The sequence below is a fragment of the Diabrotica virgifera genome, chromosome 9 (assembly GCF_917563875.1).
Source record: "Diabrotica virgifera virgifera chromosome 9, PGI_DIABVI_V3a".
Classification (NCBI taxonomy): Eukaryota; Metazoa; Arthropoda; class Insecta; order Coleoptera; family Chrysomelidae; genus Diabrotica; species Diabrotica virgifera.
In genome coordinates, this window is record NC_065451.1 from 208,306,998 (window position 1) to 208,325,602 (window position 18,605).

The 18,605-nt window shown below is 33.5% G+C and overlaps 1 protein-coding gene across 1 annotated transcript in view; it reads right to left on the reverse strand.

The window, feature by feature from the left end:
- LOC114331698 (uncharacterized) overlaps positions 1 to 18,605 on the reverse strand; it is an 81,212-nt gene that overhangs the window by 31,514 nt on the left and 31,093 nt on the right. Inside the window, exons 8-14 of the mRNA XM_050660796.1 lie at positions 7,474 to 7,772; positions 7,056 to 7,353; positions 6,144 to 6,543; positions 5,712 to 6,058; positions 4,108 to 4,520; positions 3,778 to 3,958; positions 858 to 1,003 (exon numbers count right to left, since the gene is read on the reverse strand). Coding sequence (XP_050516753.1) covers positions 858 to 1,003; positions 3,778 to 3,958; positions 4,108 to 4,520; positions 5,712 to 6,058; positions 6,144 to 6,543; positions 7,056 to 7,353; positions 7,474 to 7,772 — 2,084 coding nt within the window. The remainder of the gene's footprint in view (positions 1 to 857; positions 1,004 to 3,777; positions 3,959 to 4,107; positions 4,521 to 5,711; positions 6,059 to 6,143; positions 6,544 to 7,055; positions 7,354 to 7,473; positions 7,773 to 18,605) is intronic.

Sequence of the window (18,605 nt, forward strand, 5' to 3'; positions counted from 1 at the left end):
GCAATAAACACAATTGATTTGTTTTTATGCCAAATTGCAAATAAAATGTGACAACTGTCAGATTTAACTAAAATGTCATGTTAGAATAAATGTTATAAATGTGTATTATCACGGACTTACTTTTGTTTCTATCATTTGTGACGCACTGAAAAATGCCCATGAGAAAAAGCATATTAGAGTTCTATATTTAAAAAAAATGGCCCGATTTTCATTTTAAAGTCCCGAATTTCAGGTATTTTTTTCAGCTTTGTACCGAATTCGACTGAATTGGAGTTGGTCTTGGTCACACTATGTATGGTCAATATCTACTTTTGTACGGAACGGAGGCCTGCACACTCAACATAACGCTGATGAATAAACAAAACATAACCTGCCATAATTAACATATTTACGTTGTCGGACAAGAGATCGACAGTCTTTTGTGATTCATTATAAGTACTTTTAATCGAAACTAATAGTTTTGTAATAACAAAATTGTACCGTGCTAGAGTGAGTCCGACATCTTGCGAGTGTCGGATTGGGCGATCGGGCCCTCTTTTTTGTCCGACAAAAATAATTTATTTTATTTTAACGTATAATATTTTGAATAAAATTAAAAATTATAGTTTTGCAATAACAAAACCTAACCGGGCTAGAGCCACAGGTTTAGACGTGGGACGTGCGGAAACACGTCCAACCTGCACTCTGAAATTTTTCTGAAAGTGGTAGACTCGCTCATAGAAACCATTCTTAAGACTTTTGTAATCATTTTCAAAATAGGACGATGTACTGTGACTGTGGACTACGATTTCTTGTTGAGAGGTGCCCTCTTTAAAGTGCCTCGTGTTTTGCATACCTACTAGGGCGTATATGCTTACCTTCCTTTGAGCAAAATTGATAGTCTTTCATCTGCAGGACTGACATCTTCTACAGCATAAATATCACCTTCTTCTAAGTTCATTACTTTGGCTTCTCTGACTAATTCTTTAAAATGTTTTTTACTCACCCTAAGCGGCTTAAAAACCTACAAAAAAATCGAATTACTTAATCAAAATATTCGACAGTTTTTACATTGCAAAAATTACTAAGATGGTTTATTGGTAATACTAATACTTACAAAAAGTACTTTTGCAAGTCAAATATAAATAAACTTAATAAATATAAATAAAGAAGACAATAGTCAAATTTATATAGAAAATTTCTCCATTTTTGTCTCTTACAAAATTGGGTGCCCTTATATATAGGAACCTCTCTTAGGTTGTCTTCTCTGTAGAATGTTTTACTTTGATTATGTATGTTCTCGTTTTACCTCTTTAATTTGTTGTTGTAGGTATTGTCTCTTTTTTTGCCTTGAGTTCTTCTAGCTGCGACTCTCTCTGTTGAATCGTATACGTTTTTCGTCTGATGGGTTCAACAGATAATCAATTCTTCTTTGGTATGTTTCTTTCGCATTCTTCTTTGGACCATTTTTTCCTTTTTGTTTTCTTCTTTCTTCCGATAGATTTATCTGCTGCTTCTGTAATAGTTTATTTTATGGAGTACCATTACTGATCTACATCGCTGATGTACATTATTTTTATGCCTGTTACCACTAAGTCTCCACATAGTTTTAGCTTCTTGGGAGTTAATTTTTACAGAATGGGATTGTTTATATTTAATGCTATAATAAATTCTCCCTCCAGAATTTCTTTCAAAGTATCAAACTTTTTATTTGAATTATTTTTGTTCAACATTTTCGATTTTTCTAACAAAGAGATATTTGTGGAGTTTAATAATCAGCATTTTGAATTTTATATCAATATTCAAAACATTTTTTTGGCAAAGGCAAAGGAGAGATTTTACCTCTTGAGATTATTTCGAAGTATATTAAAACACACGTACGATAATAATAGTTATTTATGAAACAGTTCGTGAAGCGACACACAAACAGTTTAGAGCACGAGCGACAACTGAGCGAGTGCTATACATCGCGTAAGTTCGCAAAAGTACTCCACGCACAGTTTCATACAATATTTTATCTACTCTACGATAAACAAATAAAAAACTGTAACTCTTCGACACTGGACTGCCCTACTAAGCGAAAAATTTTTATTTTTCGGATACTCATTTATATATTGTCTCATATATGAATGAGTTCAAAGATTCTATATATTTTTCTATTACTGTATGGTCAATTCATTATGAGGTATATAGTTTCACAGTTTCTATATGGGTTTGGAGCCTGTATGAAGGTGTATTTAATGACTAAACAGTAGTACCTCATTTTTTATAAAATATAGATACCCCCTTTTCGCTTAGTAGGGCAGTGGAATTCATTTCTATTCTACAATTTTTAGAACTTTGACATTTAAAAATCCTAACTACTTTCAAACCACAAAACTGTCAAAAATGTTGTTGTAAGTCATTGCTCATATTGTCATCACCATGACACCGCGAAAGTTAAGGATTATATGAAAGTGTGCCAAAAAACCCATTGAAAGTGTGCGGAAAAGTAAATCCCATTTAAAATACATTGTAACTTCACGCACACTTTAAACCCTTCACGTACTGCTATCTATAATGACAGTTTTCACAAACTAAAAAATACATAATATGACATAGAGTAGATAAATTTTGTTTTAGAACGTATGTTAAATCTTTTCCAAAGAGAATTTCCGTATTTCACAGTTATCTACCTCTTCAATCGTCTATACCACACGCTATAAGGTGTGGTTTATATAATGTGTTATCTCGAAGATGCCTTAATCGGAAACCTTTCATTTCAGCTAAATTTCATTCTCTTTTAACTTTTCGTGAGATATCAACTTGCGAAATTAGTTTTAGAGACAGTTTATCAAGATCTTTTTAAATCGGTACAAATTTGGTTTGAATGATTTTTAGTTAAATTATTTAATGGACAGTAAGAACTTTGTAGACTTTTTTAGTGGCATAAATATTAATCATTCGGCCAATTGCAATACATTCTCCAATCAGACAAATACACCATCCTATCCCTAATAAAAAATCTACGGAAAATAATTAATAGAATAAAATACGATAAGGAATATACGGGGTCACTTGCTTTTCATCTAGGAAATCATTAAGACATTTTAGTAGACAAACAACAATACTGGACCATGGATAAAGTATTTTATTGTCTCTTTCTCGCTCTTGGACCATCACTCCTAGGTATTGGACGCATCGTTTCTTGGCCGGTGGTGTAAAATGGCTGGTGGCTCAGAGCATCTTCTTGTTACATTCTCCTCTGCCCTCTTGTACCAGTTTATTCCAATCTCCTTTGTTTTTGCCTTGTTTTTCACTCCCCCCTATCTTAAGCCGATTCTGTTTTGTTCTCTGGTTACTGTTTTCTTCCTTGTTCCCTCAGGTATACACTAGAGTGCTTGTCTTGTGATGTTACTCGGATCTTTTCTTAACGTGTGGCCGATCTATTTCCATATCTTCTGCCTAATGGTTGTTATTATACTGTTTTGTTTTGTTCTTTTCCATAGTTCTACATTCGTTATTTTATTAGGCCAGTAAGATCTTTGGGTTCTTTCTTAGGGACCTATTTATAAAAGTCTGAGCCTTTTTGTTGTGCTTTCCTCGTGCTTGTAAGTTTTTGCTCCGTAGAGTAGTATGCTTTTTACACAAGTATTGAACACATTGATTTTTGTTATTCTGATCTTTCAATTGAATTGTGCCTTCGTTATCCTTGCTTGTATGTCTTTTTTGTATCGGATAAGGAATTATAACCTTTAGAAGAAAGGAATGATACAAATCTAAATTTGATTCTTTAAAAAAAGTAGATTTTGGACTTACCTTAAGATATAAATCTGTCAATTCCAAAGTTAGTGTCGGAGGCAGAAATTTCCACGTGAGTAAGGCGGTGTGGCCTGCATTTAATATCACAATTATTAGATTCCATAGTAAAATATCTGGGGCACAAATCTCTACGCCACCCCATATCGTAAGAAAAAAGTAACCAATTGACAATAGGGCCCTACGGTAAATATTATATATAAAAATTAGGAAAAAATCCAATGGTGTAAAGTCAGGGTTGTTTCATGGCCGATCAAAGACCACGAAGTTTCAGAGTGTATTTTTATGTATTCTGACCCACTGAATATTTTCTTAGTGAATTGGTCTTACCTAACTAACAGAACGCTTTGCTTAAAACTCCCTGGAACGAGAAAAGCGGCGGCAAAGAAGAAGTTCGCAGTCTGGAAGAGGTTGTGTTGTGCTGGAGTCCATTCCTTACAACTAGTCCACAACTCCTCCTTGGCTGTATTATTTAAAGTTTGATAATCGTATTCTAATTCAGAATTATTGGTCAGGTTGTGAAAAAAGTCGCTTTGGTTCCAATATGACATGTTCGTTTCGGTTGTGTAAGTAAAATTTGGCTTTATTTCGGTGAAATTTGATACTACAGTTTGGTTGAAATCCATATGGTTCATCTTACGCTCATGACTTGTTTTGAATCGGGGGCTTCTAAAATTTGTTTTGTAAGGAACGATTTTTGATGAATAAGTCCTTGAAAGAATCACAGTTGCTTCCATTATGCTTTACTGAAACAAAAAAAAACTATTAGCTAAATCATTCATTCTTTATAGGACCGTTTGCTAAATTTGAACTGACCCAAATAATCAATATATTATAATATATCAAAAGCAAATCTTCCTGTAGTACTGATGGATTATCTATAAAAAATTTCTCAAATCTTCCAGAAAATGTATTGCAACTAACTTCATACTGTCTGTGTGCGAGTACTTCATACTGTTGTTTTTACTCTTTACTTAACATTTTCCCAATCACGATTAAGAAGTACATAATGTCATTTTAAAGTCTTCTACTTTAAAACGCATAATATATATGTCTGAATTGTCGATATGAATGAGTCAGATTAAATTAAATTATTAAAAGAATTTTTTTATTAAGCAACAACATTTTTGTTTAATTTATTCATATTTTGTATTTTGATAACAATGTCTGAGATGTCTAAATGTCAATAAAACTATTTTTCAAGTTAAATTGTGGCTTATTTCTCAATTATTAGAATAGTAAATTATAAAGTATATTACAAAAGAAAAGTATATTATAACTTCAAAAAATGATTTATTAAAACTATCAGCCAATTTCAAATTACTGTGCTATTCACAAATATGTACATAAAAACATCTTGCTAAATTAGTTGTCTGGACGTATCGTATCCCATCAATTCGTGAGCGTGAGCAATTTTGTCAGTCCAGAGCAATTTTGATCCTGAGTTCTCGCCGACCGCGACGATGACTAACTACGGCAAAGCTATTATAGCTTGGCCGTTCTTTGGACGTTAACCTTTAAATTGCCCCCCTACAATGGATATCAATAAAGATGACTATGAGAACTGACCTAAGCAAATCAATACAACAGGTACGTATTTATTATTGATGGAGTTCCAAACGCAAAATGATTAGGGTGAAACGACCAACTGGAGACCCATTAAGCTAATGGGGTATTTACATTTATGCGATTACTCCGATTTTGTTTTCATTTCTGTACAAACTTTTTGAAAGATTCGATAGAAAAGCCAGAGAGTTCGGGCTGGAGGCTGAGGAGAAGACAAATTATATTTAGCTTCGATCGCGTCGATTATCGCATCGACCATCGCTGCTACCATCGCATAGACCGTCTCATCGAGCATCGCTTCGACCATCTCTTCTCCTATCGGATCGCATTCAGAATCGATTCGAGCATCGCATCGATCATCGCTTCGCCCATCGCATCGGATCGACTATCGCTTCGACCATCGCTTCGACCATCGCTTCGACCATTGCTTTGACAATCGCTTCGACCATCGCTTTGACCATCGCTTCGGCCATGGCTTCGACCATCACTTCCACCATCGCTTCGACCATAGCTTCGACCATAGCTTCGACCATCGCTTTGACAATAGCTTCTACCATAGCTGCGACCATCGTTTCGACAATAGCTTCGACCATCGCTTCGATTATAGCTTCGACCATCGCTTTGACAATAGCTTTGACCATAGCTTCGACCATCGTTTCGACAATAGCTTTGACCATCGCTTCGACCATAACTTCGACCATCGCATCGATCATCGCTTCGCCCATCCCATAGGATCAACTATTGCTTCGACCATCGCTTCGACCATTGCTTTGACAATCGCTTCGACCATCGCATAGTACCGACTATCACTTCGACCATCGCTTCGGCCATCGCTTCGGCCATCGCTTCGACCATTGCTTTGACAATGGCTTCGACCATCGCTTCGACCATAGCTTCGACCATCGCTTCTACTATCGCTTCGACCATAGCTTCGACCATCGCTTCGACAATCGCTTCGACCATAGCTTCGACCATAGCTTTGACCATCGCTTTGACAATAGCTTCCACCATAGCTTCGACTATCTTTTCGACAATAGCTTCGACCATCGCTTCGACAATCGCTTCGACCATAGCTTCGACCATAATTTTGACCATCGCTTCGATTATCGCTTCGGCCATAGCTTTCACCATAGCTTCGACCATTGCTTCGACCATAGCTTCGACCATGGCTTCGACCATCATTGCAATATTTACAGTACACTTATTGTTATATCGTGTTTAGTACACATATTGTATTACGAAAATACAATAAGTGTACAAAGTATATGAAGTTAGGTACATTATAATAATATCAATACAACAGGTACGTATTTATTACTGATGGAGTTCCAAACGCAAAATGATTAGGGTGAAACGACCAACTAGAGACCCATTAAGCTAATGGGGTATTTACATTTATGCGATTACTCCGATTTTGTTTTCAATTCTGTACAAACTTTTTGAAAGATTCGATAGAAAAGCCAGAGAGTTCGGGCTGGAGGCTGAGGAGAAGACAAATTATATTTAGCTTCGATCGCTTTGATTATCGCATCGACCATCGCTGCTACCATCGCATAGACCGTCTCATCGAGCATCGCTTCGACCATCTCTTCTCCTATCGGATCGCATTCAGAATCGATTCGAGCATCGCATCGATCATCGCTTCGCCCATCGCATCGCATCGACTATCGCTTCGACCATCGCTTCGACCATTGATTTGACAATCGCTCGACCATCGCTTTGACCATAGCTTCGACCATCGCTTCGACCATAGCTTCGACCATCAGTTCCACCATCTCTTCGACCGTAGCTTCGACCATCGCTTCGACCATAGCTTCGACAATAGCTTCGACCATCGCTTCGACCATAGCTTCGACAATAGCTTCGACCATCGCTTCGATTATAGCTTCGACCATCGTTTCGACAATAGCTTCGACCATCGCTTCGACCATAACTTCGACCGTCGCTTCGCCCATCGCATAGGATCGACTATCGCTTCGACCATCGCTTCGACCATCGCTTCGACCATTGCTTTGACAATCGCTTCGACCATCGCATAGGATCGACTATCGCTTCGACCATCGCTTCGACCATCGCTTCGACCATTGCTTTGACAATCGCTTCGACCATAGCTTCGACCATAGCTTCTACTATCCTTCGACCATCGCTTCGACAATCGCTTCGACCATAGCTTCGACCATAGCTTCGACCATAGCTTCGACCATCGCTTTGGCAATACCTTCGACTATAGCTTCGACTATCGTTTCGACAATAGCTTCGACCATCGCTTCGACCATCGCTTCGACCATAGCTTCGACCATCGCTTCGACCATAACTTCGACCATCGCTTCGATTATCGCTTCGACCATAGCTTTCACCATAGCTTCGACCATTGCTTCGACCATAGCTTCGACCATGGCTTCGACCATCATTGCAATATTTACAGTACACTTATTGTTATATCGTGTTTAGTACACATATTGTATTACGAAAATACAATAAGTGTACAAAGTATATGAAGTTAGGTACATTATAATAATATCTTGTAAGTTACATTTGTTAAGGAATTGGAAAAGAGGTTTATAGTCGGTTTGAATGTTCAGAATGTCTTTCATATGGTTTGAATATCCAGATAACGATTATTACTTGTAAGCATCAAATTGATCAGATTCTGTTAGCCCATGTTTTATTGTTATTGGTATATGCTTAGGTATGAGTAATAAGATGCTCTTGAGTAAGTTTTCACTGTTCTGCCAATGAAGGTAATTGTGTAGCGTGTAGCTGATTAAGCCCATCGATCAGCGTTTTCATATTCCTCGATTCCAGAATGCGAGGGAACACATAGGAAAACTATTTTGATTCTGTGTAATATGTCTTTGATTAATAAAGGCTATAGTGTTCATGATGGTCTGTTGTATGATTCTCATTGAATTGAGTGATTCAGATATTAAAAGAGTGCTTGGTTTGTGTTTTGAAAATGTATTTTATCGCTTGTAATATGGCATAAAGTTCTCTATTTCAGTAATTATATGAACTGGGCCGCTTAAAGAAACTTTTGGTATCAGTGTAGGAATACTACTACCTATGCGTCTTGGAAACATCTGAAAATTCTCCTGGAACCACTTTCTGGTAACATACTTAATCTCTGCCTTTTACAATTTATAAGGCAAGGAGACGACGAATAAAGAAGGCTAAAGTACTCTACAATATGCAGTCACATTCCGTATAGGAAAAATTCCAACGAAAGTTGATTCGGTGTACTCAAAATATGAGTAAAATGAAAAATTAAAAAGGGTGGTGTTTCATTCACAGGTGTCTATGTTTCATTTCGGGTACTCATATTTTGGTACACGGAATCATCTTTCATTTGAATTTTTCCTAGACGAATAGACGAAATGTAACTGCATATTGTAGATCTATATGATCTGTATTCTATTGCATTAATTGGGTGATTACATGTGGGTTTCTGATAGTCCATGGAGAAATGCTATGTCCATTCATTAACCATGTTCTGGAAACATTTTGGGGATTTAACGTTGATATGTGAATTCTGATGTAAAAAGGTGGTGGGGAGGTTTATTAAATCATTGCTTAATCAGATATAGCAATAAATGTTTGTAAAAATGATGTCACGTATTTTATCAAAATGACAGAAAATATTTTTCTAATAAATAAAAGAAATCTTATAAATTTTAAAGGAATGTAACGATATTGATTCCATAGGACACAATATACATGAAATTATTAAATATTTAACCACAATGTAAGACAATTTAGAGGTAAATACTGGTACTTAATAAATAATTTAAAATATCTCTGTGTAGAATATTAATTTCCTTTACAAATAATACCATATTATTCCGTGTTTTACTTTGAAAAAAAGCATAATTTTCGTTTTAAATTATACAAAGAAGAAAAAAATGAGGAAAGCCTGTTATAATTAACATATTTGCAGGTGTTTCTACAGAAAGACAGAAAATTCTTTCGAATTGGTGCTAAATGTTCACCGTCATTTACTCAATATGAAAAACTAATTTTTGTTCTCTTCCTCCAAAATCCATATGCTTTTTCAAGTGTAGGATTTTTTTATCATTTATGATTAGTTCCATCTCTTCTAGTTCTTTTCTTATTTTTCCCTTATACTTTAGTTTGTCGCATTTGTGTTATGTTTTTTCGATATTCCCTCCCTAATTTTATTCTATCAACGTGAGAGAAATTTTTAGTAAAAGATTTCAGTCAGGCCACTGCTGAACAAATAATCATCTGCATTGTCTAAGACTCTTGTCTAAAATTCTATCGAAAATATTAGACCCCTGGTTCATATTTTGGTTGACTTCCACTAAGGATTTTTTACCCAGCTCTTCTTTTCTCCATCGCTTTGGATGATATGATAATATATACGTTCATCTTCTTCTTCTTGTCCATTGTCGTTTCATCTTTTCCTTGGGCGTCCTATATTTCTTTTGCCTAACAGTGAGTTGTCCCTGGCTATTCTTACTATCCTTGATTCAGATATCCTGCTTATGTGTCGATTCCACTCTTCTATGCTTCTGATTTGCTCACTTCTTACCCTGCCATGTAGTCCTTTTCCAGGAATCCTTATGATCTTCATTTCGTTGGTTCGAGATATCTTTGTGTTTTGCTTGTGTCTGGTCTTGTTTCGGCAGTGTAAGTCATAACTGGCCTAATAACTGACTTACATATTTCGGCCTATGTTCATCTGGATTGGGTTAATTTTTTGTGGTGTTTTCTAATTACATATTATAATACCGAGAAAACAATATCATAAAAAGTGTAGTGATTGCAATATTCAAAATTATTAATGACTTATTAATAGTATTAAAATTATTTAATTATTTTCTTTTTTGTTTCAGACAAGACTCTATATGAGGTAAGTGCATTTATTTTTTCTGCGTAATTTACAACTAAGAAGAATAAAAACACCCATAGTCCGCTACTTGTAAAATTTTCAAAAATTCGAATATTATTTTGTTTTCATTTATTCGGTTATCTTTTATTGTAATCTTCTTCTCACGGCGCCTTATCCTTAAGGATGTTGGCCATTACATTTGCCCATTTAATCTTATTGGTAGCCGCTCTGAATAGTTATTCTGGAGGTCATATTTGTCCATTGTCGTAGGTTTTTAAGCCAAGGGTTGCGTGTTCTTCCTGGTCCTCTTTTGCTATTGATTTTAGCTTCGATTATAAGTTGGAGCAGTTCATACTTTTGATTTCTTACGATGTGACCAAAATATTGTGTTTTCCGTTCTTTTATTATAAGTATAAGCTCCCTTTCCTTGTTTATCGTCCGCAAGATTTTACGCAAGATATCCTGAGCATTTTACGGTAACATCAGAATTCGAATCCTTGGATTATTTTTTGTGTTGCTTCTGTCATTGTTCAGGCATCAACACCATGGATCAAGATGGAAAAACATAGCACTTAAGTATTCTAGTTCTCAATGAGATACCCAGATGGCGCGCCATGGCGGTTGCATAGAACTTTTTTCATTTTACAAAATCCAATATGTTTGCCATTGAAATCCAATATGTGAGGTTTTCTCCAAAAAAATTCCAACCACGTGGGAAGAGTCCAGTGTTGCTCTGGGCAACATCCAGGCATATCTAGAATATCATTTAAATTTTATATAAATATGTAACATAACATAATCGTTTACATTTAAAGGGTTTTTACCCAACATATTTTGGTGGCTCAGGCATGCTATTTTTTTGGCTTTTAGAACACTGATGATGGATTTCTTATTCCGAAAACGTTTTGTCTTATTGTGACCCTTATTTAGGGTATTTTAAAATATACCTTTTACAACCAAGCTAGTATTTTATTTCATTTTGTAATATACTGTAAGTGCTTTTTCCAGACATATTCTTATCTCTAGTGAGTGGTCCCAAGTTTCATCAAGATAACTTCCAAGGTACGTTATTCTTGTTACTCTTTCCAGATCTGTTCCGTCGACATTGACCTTCATTATTTTGGTGCTTACTGATGACCATCGTTTTTGTCTTCTTTATATTCAATTTCATTCCAAATCCTCTATATGCTCTCCTTAATCGGTCCATTAGGCGTTGCAGTACTTCAGAAATATCTGCCAGAATGACCGTGTCATCAGCGTGTCGAAGGTTATTTATACATTGCCCTTTCATAATTCCTTTAGTTCCTATTCGTTGCCCCCTGTTCCATCTTCCTCGTGGTATTAATTCGAATATTTTTCTTTTCGACCAGTTTCCCTCCATTCTTTTTACATTTTCATTATTTGACTACAACTATTGTTTTGTAGTGCATTCTTATAAAGCTTGTCAAGAATTTAATGAAACAATACAATAAATATGACACCTAAAGTTCTCAAAAAGAGTTTTTCTGTAATAGTCTAATAATTTTTCACCTGCCGCATCCACCAGAATTTTAAGTGTCTATTTCAATAATAAAATATTTTTTCTACAACCGTGTTAAAATAGTTATTTATGGAACAGTTCGTGAAGTATGCTTTTTGCGAAGGTACGTGATGTTTAGAGCACGAGCGACAACGGGGCGAGTGCTATACATCGCGTAAGTTCGCAAAAAGTACTTCACGCACAGTTTCATACAATGTTTTATCTACTATAAACAATTAAAAAAACTGTAACTCTTCGTCACTGGAATTCATTTCTATTCAAACATTTTTAGAACTTTGACATTTAAAAATTCTAATTTCTTTCAAACTACAAAACTGTCAAAATTTTTGTTGTAATTTATTGCTCATTATGTCATCACCATGACAACGCGAAAGTTAAGGATATTTGATTATATGAAAATGTGTCAAAAACAGAGTGAAAAAGTAAATCCCATTTAAAATACATTGTTATTTCACGCACACTTTAAACCCTTCACGCACTGCTATCTATACATAATGACAGTTTTCACAAACTAAAAACTTATACATAATATGACATAGAGTAGATAAATGTAATTTTTAGCACTCCATAGGAGCGTTAAAAATGCTACTTTAAAGAACTGTGGCACTAGTACTTTAAAATTTTTAAGGCACTGCAGTTAAAAGTGAATTGTCAAATTGTGAAACGTCAAAATATTTATATTTCACGTTTGTAGAAAAAAACTATTAAAATTTGTTAGAATATACAACAATAAAAGTAAGATGTTATTCTATAGTTGTTATGATTTACGTATTGACAGTATAGGCAGTTTTGATGTAATGTCAAGAAAAATATAAAAATGGAATGTCAGTCAAGTTCAAGTAAAAGTTTTTGTAGATATTATCCTGTAATTGAGAATGAATAAATTATAATTGTTGATATATAAGACGTTTGTAGAAAAAATATTGTATGATATACGTGTTAAAAAGTACATTTTTAAGGCACTCATGTGAATTGCACAATTCGCTTCGCTCATTCTGCAAACTTTCCATGCGTGCCTAAAAATTGTACTTTTAACACTTATGCCCGATTTCACCAACGATACCTAAATATTTAAGAATTACCTAAGTGGGTTTAGGTACTTCCTAATTCTAAAACGGATTTTACCATACTATAAGAATTGTCTAAACCGCTTAAGCATTACCTTACGGTAGGATACGTTTGTCGATCTCCCTAAACTTTAGGTATTACTTATCGTTGACAGTCAGGTTATATTTTTACAATTTTTACTAATGTACTTGTGACGTTTGTCAATAATTTGCTTCTTACTTTAATTTTGCTGTTATTCTGTAATTAGTATATTAGTTGAAATTTTGTATTTTCTTTTATATTATTAATATAATATGTGTTGGAAAATATAGAAAATCCTTTGGAGTTTTTTACAGGTCTATTGACAAAATTATGTAGTCTACCTACTACCTAACAAACTAGTGTTGTGTTTCAAAAACCTATTCATGATTATAACTAAAAGTGTGTCATTAAAAAATTAATAATAAAAAGCAATTTTCAACATATTATTTATTTTAAAATTATTTCGTTAATGACAATTCAACCAACTTCAATTTTTCGTCATATGTGAAATTAATTATATGCTTATGTCACAAAAAACTATTAAAAAAAAGAATGTGTGTGTACTTTGTACGCACGTAAGAAGTTATACTTCTATTATATGATTATAAACGAAATAAACATACTTTTTATTTATATTTTATTTAAATATAAAACTAATTTATACTTACTACTTCTCAAACATTTTTATTAAAACAGTGCCAAAAATTAAAATAATAAAAGAATAAAACACACACAAATACATTAAAAATGCCGCAAATGATTTCTGAACATTAATTGTTGGAAAATTTTTTAACTAAATATGTATTTTCTGAAAATAAAATTATATAATAAATATACTTACAATCATAAAATGTATAAAAAAAAATGAAGAAATAAAAGTTTCTATTGGGATTTGAACCAACTTACCAGCGCGGGGCTGGTATTGGCGTTGTATTGGGGTTCACTCGCATTAAACGCTTCGCCACGGCGACAGTTGTCATTATGTGTCGACTAACTAAACGGATTAAATTTTTGATATTTTCGAATTATGTAAATCAAATTATTTTGATTTTGAATTGAAAAAATCAAATTATGTAAATAAAAGTATTACATACTGTATTTTGGTAGGTTCAAATGATAGTTCAAATGATATTACATACTATGTATTTTGGTAGGTACCTATGATACATTTACAATTATTACGTAGCTGTTGCTTTAAAAACTATTTAAAAATCACTACAATTATAAACTTTTTTGTTTTGCCATATTGGATAATTTTTGTCATGTCATTTGAACATAGAATCAGAACAAAGTTGTAATGCGACTGCGCCGGGATCAAACGTTTTAATCCTATTAAAATTCACCCTCATATCGCGCGTAAAGAAGTATAACTTCAAAAAGTTTTATCTATGGTACTTAGCAATCAAATTTAAAAATATAATACTCTTTTAGGGCATACTTGTTCATTATTTTGTTTTTCAATTGTTGTGTTATTTTTGTTCAAAGAATAGTATATTTAATGCCCACGCGGACCTAAAGTGCGTTTTATGACCTAGTTCTTCTTCTTTATGTACTATCTCCTCTAAAAAGATCGGCAACCAGCATGGCAATTCGCAATTTCGATACCGCTGCTCGCAGAAGTGCAGTTCAACCAAGCTCTCAAATTGTTTAACCAGGAGATGAGTCTTCTTCCACAATTCCTTCTACCCTCTATTCTTCCTTGCATTATTAATTGCAACAAGTTATAATGCTCGCTCCTCATGACATGTCCCAGTTATTGCAGTTTTCTAACTTTAATCGTTTTCAAAGCCTCTGTTTCTTTTCCCATTCTTCTCAACACTTCGACTACGTCTATCCACCCGGCCCTCGTATTTGCTACTTAATGCTCTCGGTACATAAATAAGTACTTTTCTTAACTAAATCTATCAACAATAGTGATCACAATAACAGTGTATTCAAAGTTTACATTCCTAAGAAACTTAAAGTTGTTTATCATATTATTATATCAAAAGAATAGTTTTTTCAAAAAACATAACATTTTTAAACGTGTTTTTAATGTCTGAAAGGTTCTCTTCGTAGGCGATAATTACATTAAACACCAATGTGGCTGTTTTGTGAAGTTCTCTTATGAAGTAATAACCTAATTATACTAAAATAATGTGTTTGCCGTCAGTGGCTCCAGCACTGTTGATTAAGCGCCAGATCGCTCCGACGATAACGATGTTAACAGTTTTCTTAATGGTCCTTGCATGCAAACAAATTGCATATGTATGAACGGTTTGTATAACTAATTCTAACCCTAATTTAAAAATAGTCCAAGTTAGTGTATCTAATAAAGGCCTATTTTTATTCCATTAAAAATTGTCCATTTAATATACAGGGTGTAACAAAAATACAGGTCATAAATTAAAGTACATATTCTGGGACCAAAAATAGTTTGAATGAACCTAACTTACCTTAATGCACATAAAAAAGTTACAGCCCTTTGAGTTTACAAAATGAAAATCGATTTTCTCGAATATATCGAAAACTATTAGAGATTTTTTATTGAAAATAGGTATGTGGCATTCTTATTGCAGGAACATCTTAAAGAAAAATTATAGTGAAATTTGTGCACCCCCTAAAAATTTTTAGGGTTTTGTTTCCTTAAACCCCCCCAAACTTTTGTGTACGTGCCAATTAATTTATTATTGTGGTACCCTTACTTAAATTCAATATTTTCAAAACTTTTTTGCCTCCTAGTATTTTTTCGATAAGGCAGTTTTTATCGAGATGCGGCCTCTTTTTTAATACGTTTACATACAAGATGTATGGGGGTTTTGTGCCCCCATACAACCCCCCAAATGTGTGTATACTTTCCAATTAAACTATTACTGCGGTACCATTAGTTAAACACAATCTTTTTAAAAAATTTTGTCTCCTTGTATTTTCTCGATAAGGCACCTTTTATCGAGATGTGGCTTCTTTTTTAATATGGTTCAAAATATACCTAAAAATGTAAATTATAAATAAATTTTCATATTATTACCAAGTGTCCATAATCGTACTTAACCATAATATACAAATATGTGGTGGATTTGACAAATATTCAAAATATCTCGATAAAAACTGATTTCTCGAAAAAGTACTAAGAGGTAAAAAAGTTTTTAAAACATTGTGTTTAACTAATGGTACTATAAATATAATTAAATTGGAACGTAAACAAAAGTTTGGTGGGTTTAAAGGAACAAAACCCCCATAAAATTTTTGAGGGTTTCCAAATTCCACTATAATTTGTTTTTAAGATAATACTGCCATAAAAACACCACATGTCCATTTTCAATAAAAAATCTCCAATAGTTTTCGATAGATTGGGAAAAATCGATTTTCATTTTGTAACTTCAAAGGGCTGTAACTTTTTTTATGTGCACATTTGTACTAAGGTAAGTTAGGTTCAATCGAACTATTTTTGGTCCCAAAATATGTAAATAAATGTATGACCTGTATTTTTGTTACACCCTATATATTGTATCACATCTACACGGCCGAACAACTAATAGGAAAAAAATGACCAAAAATAGATCCGTCCATTTGGTTTTTGTACATTTTAAGAATGCCTATGACTCGATACCTAGAACCTGCCTACGGGAAGCACTGTAAGACACCGCAGTTCCACGAATATTATAATAAAAGTGGTAAAAGCACTCTACAAGAATAACAAATAACAAAAAGTTACTTCATAAAACATCTTTTCGAAAACTGGAAATCCATGGAAAACCACATCAAAGCTTCAGGAGATAAAAAATAAGGTTGGACCATGGCAACCACCCGAGATATCCAGACAAAAGCAAACAATTATTTCCCGTTTACGATTTGGACATATCCAGTTTTCTCATGAACATTTGCTTAAAAAAGAAGAACCTTACAGTGAAGCATATGCTAGTGGAAAAGTGTGAAAAGTTTAATAGGCATAGATATTTTAGACTATAATAACACTAATAAACTACTTTTGTTTCTAAATGACTGTAATCTACTAAACAAAATGTAAATCAACTGTTACTGTCCCGCTAATAACCTTATTAGGTAAAAGCGCATTGTAGTAAATAAAAAAAGAATAACAAATAGTCCATTCTTTCACGGTTTTTGCTCTAAATTTTTAAGAACCGCTTGGATTGACATGAAATTTGGCATACGCATAGCTTACATGTCAAAGAAAAAAAGTGATATTGTGCCGACGTGTGGTTTTGGCCTGGGGGTGACTTTCACCGCCTCTTGGGGGTGAAAAAATATATGTCCAAAACAACTCCGGAAATGGGTAAACTGACTAATTTTAAGTAACTTCTGTTCTATAGAGCTTTTTCGCTAAGTCAACACTTTTCGAGTTATTTGCGAGTGAATATGTTCATTTTTCAACAAAATAACCACATTTTTAGATGGTTTTTCGCAAATAACTCAAAAAGTAAGTATTTTGTCGAAAAAACCGTTCTTAAAAAAAATATAGCCTATAAAAAAGTTAAAAAAAATGGTGTACGCGTTAGGTCTCTGGATCTCGTAGAACCAGAGTTATAGCCAATGAAATATAGATTCATATTCACCAAATTTCAAATAGAATATTTCGACGTGAAATATCCAAAAAATTAAGCACTTTTTGGGGAAAACCCATTTTAACTTTTTTAAAGTGTTTAAAAAAAGCTTTATTTCTGTTTTTACGAAAAGTTTCTAGCATTAAATTTAAGCAAGTTACGCTCAAAATAAAGTTGGTCCCTTTTGTTTTTGCAAAAAAAAATCGGGAAGACCACCCTCTAATTAGCAACTTAAACGAAATTAATCGTTGCCGCTCCATAAATTATTTTACTTATATTGTGTTTATATGATCTGTAAGTTTCATCGGTTCAAAGTGTTTATTTTTGAAAAAATTTGGTTTTAAAGTAAAATTTTTAAAAATTTAAATTTTGAAAAATATGCTTTTTTTCAAAATAACTTAAAAATTGTTAGAGATACCAAAAGTCTCGAAATACAAAAAAAGTCAGATTTGCTTTTCTGAATATCATATATTTTTTTGTTTTTCTGTTAGACAAAAATTGATCAAGATTTGCTGTTTCTAAATTTGCATACATTCGTGATCAGTGACTCGTTCAACCCCTTTTAACTACAGCCGTTTCAATAATAACGACTTTGAACCGATGAAACTTACAGATCATATAAACAATATATACACGAGTCAAGAAACTTGTGAAGTCGTTACGATTAAGTTCATTTAAGATACTAATTAGGGGGTGATTTTCTCGATTTTTTTACCAAAACCAAAAGGGACTAACTTTATTTTGAGCGTAACTTGTTGAATTTTGATGCTAGAAATTTTTTTTATAAAACAGAAATAAAGCTTTTCTTAAACACTTTAAATAAATTTAAATGAGTTTTCCCCGAAATGTGCTTCGTTTTTGGTTATTTCACGTTAAAGTATTCCACTTGGAATTTAAGGAATATGAACCTATATTTCATTAGCTATAACTCTGCTTCTACTAAATAAAAAAAAACGTGATATATTCACTATTTTTTTAAATTTTTTATAGGCTATATTTTTGCTAAGAATGCTTTTTCGACAAAATACTTACAATTTGAGTTATTTGCGAAAAACCGTCTAAAAGCGTGTTATTTTGTTGAAAAAATGAACATATTCACTGCCAAATAACTCGAAAAGTATTGACTTGGTGAAAAAACTCTATAGAACAAAAGTTACTTTAAATTAGCCAGTTTACCCATTTCCTGACTTTGTTTGGACGAATATTTTTTAACCCCCAAGAGGGGGTGAAAACCACCCTCAGG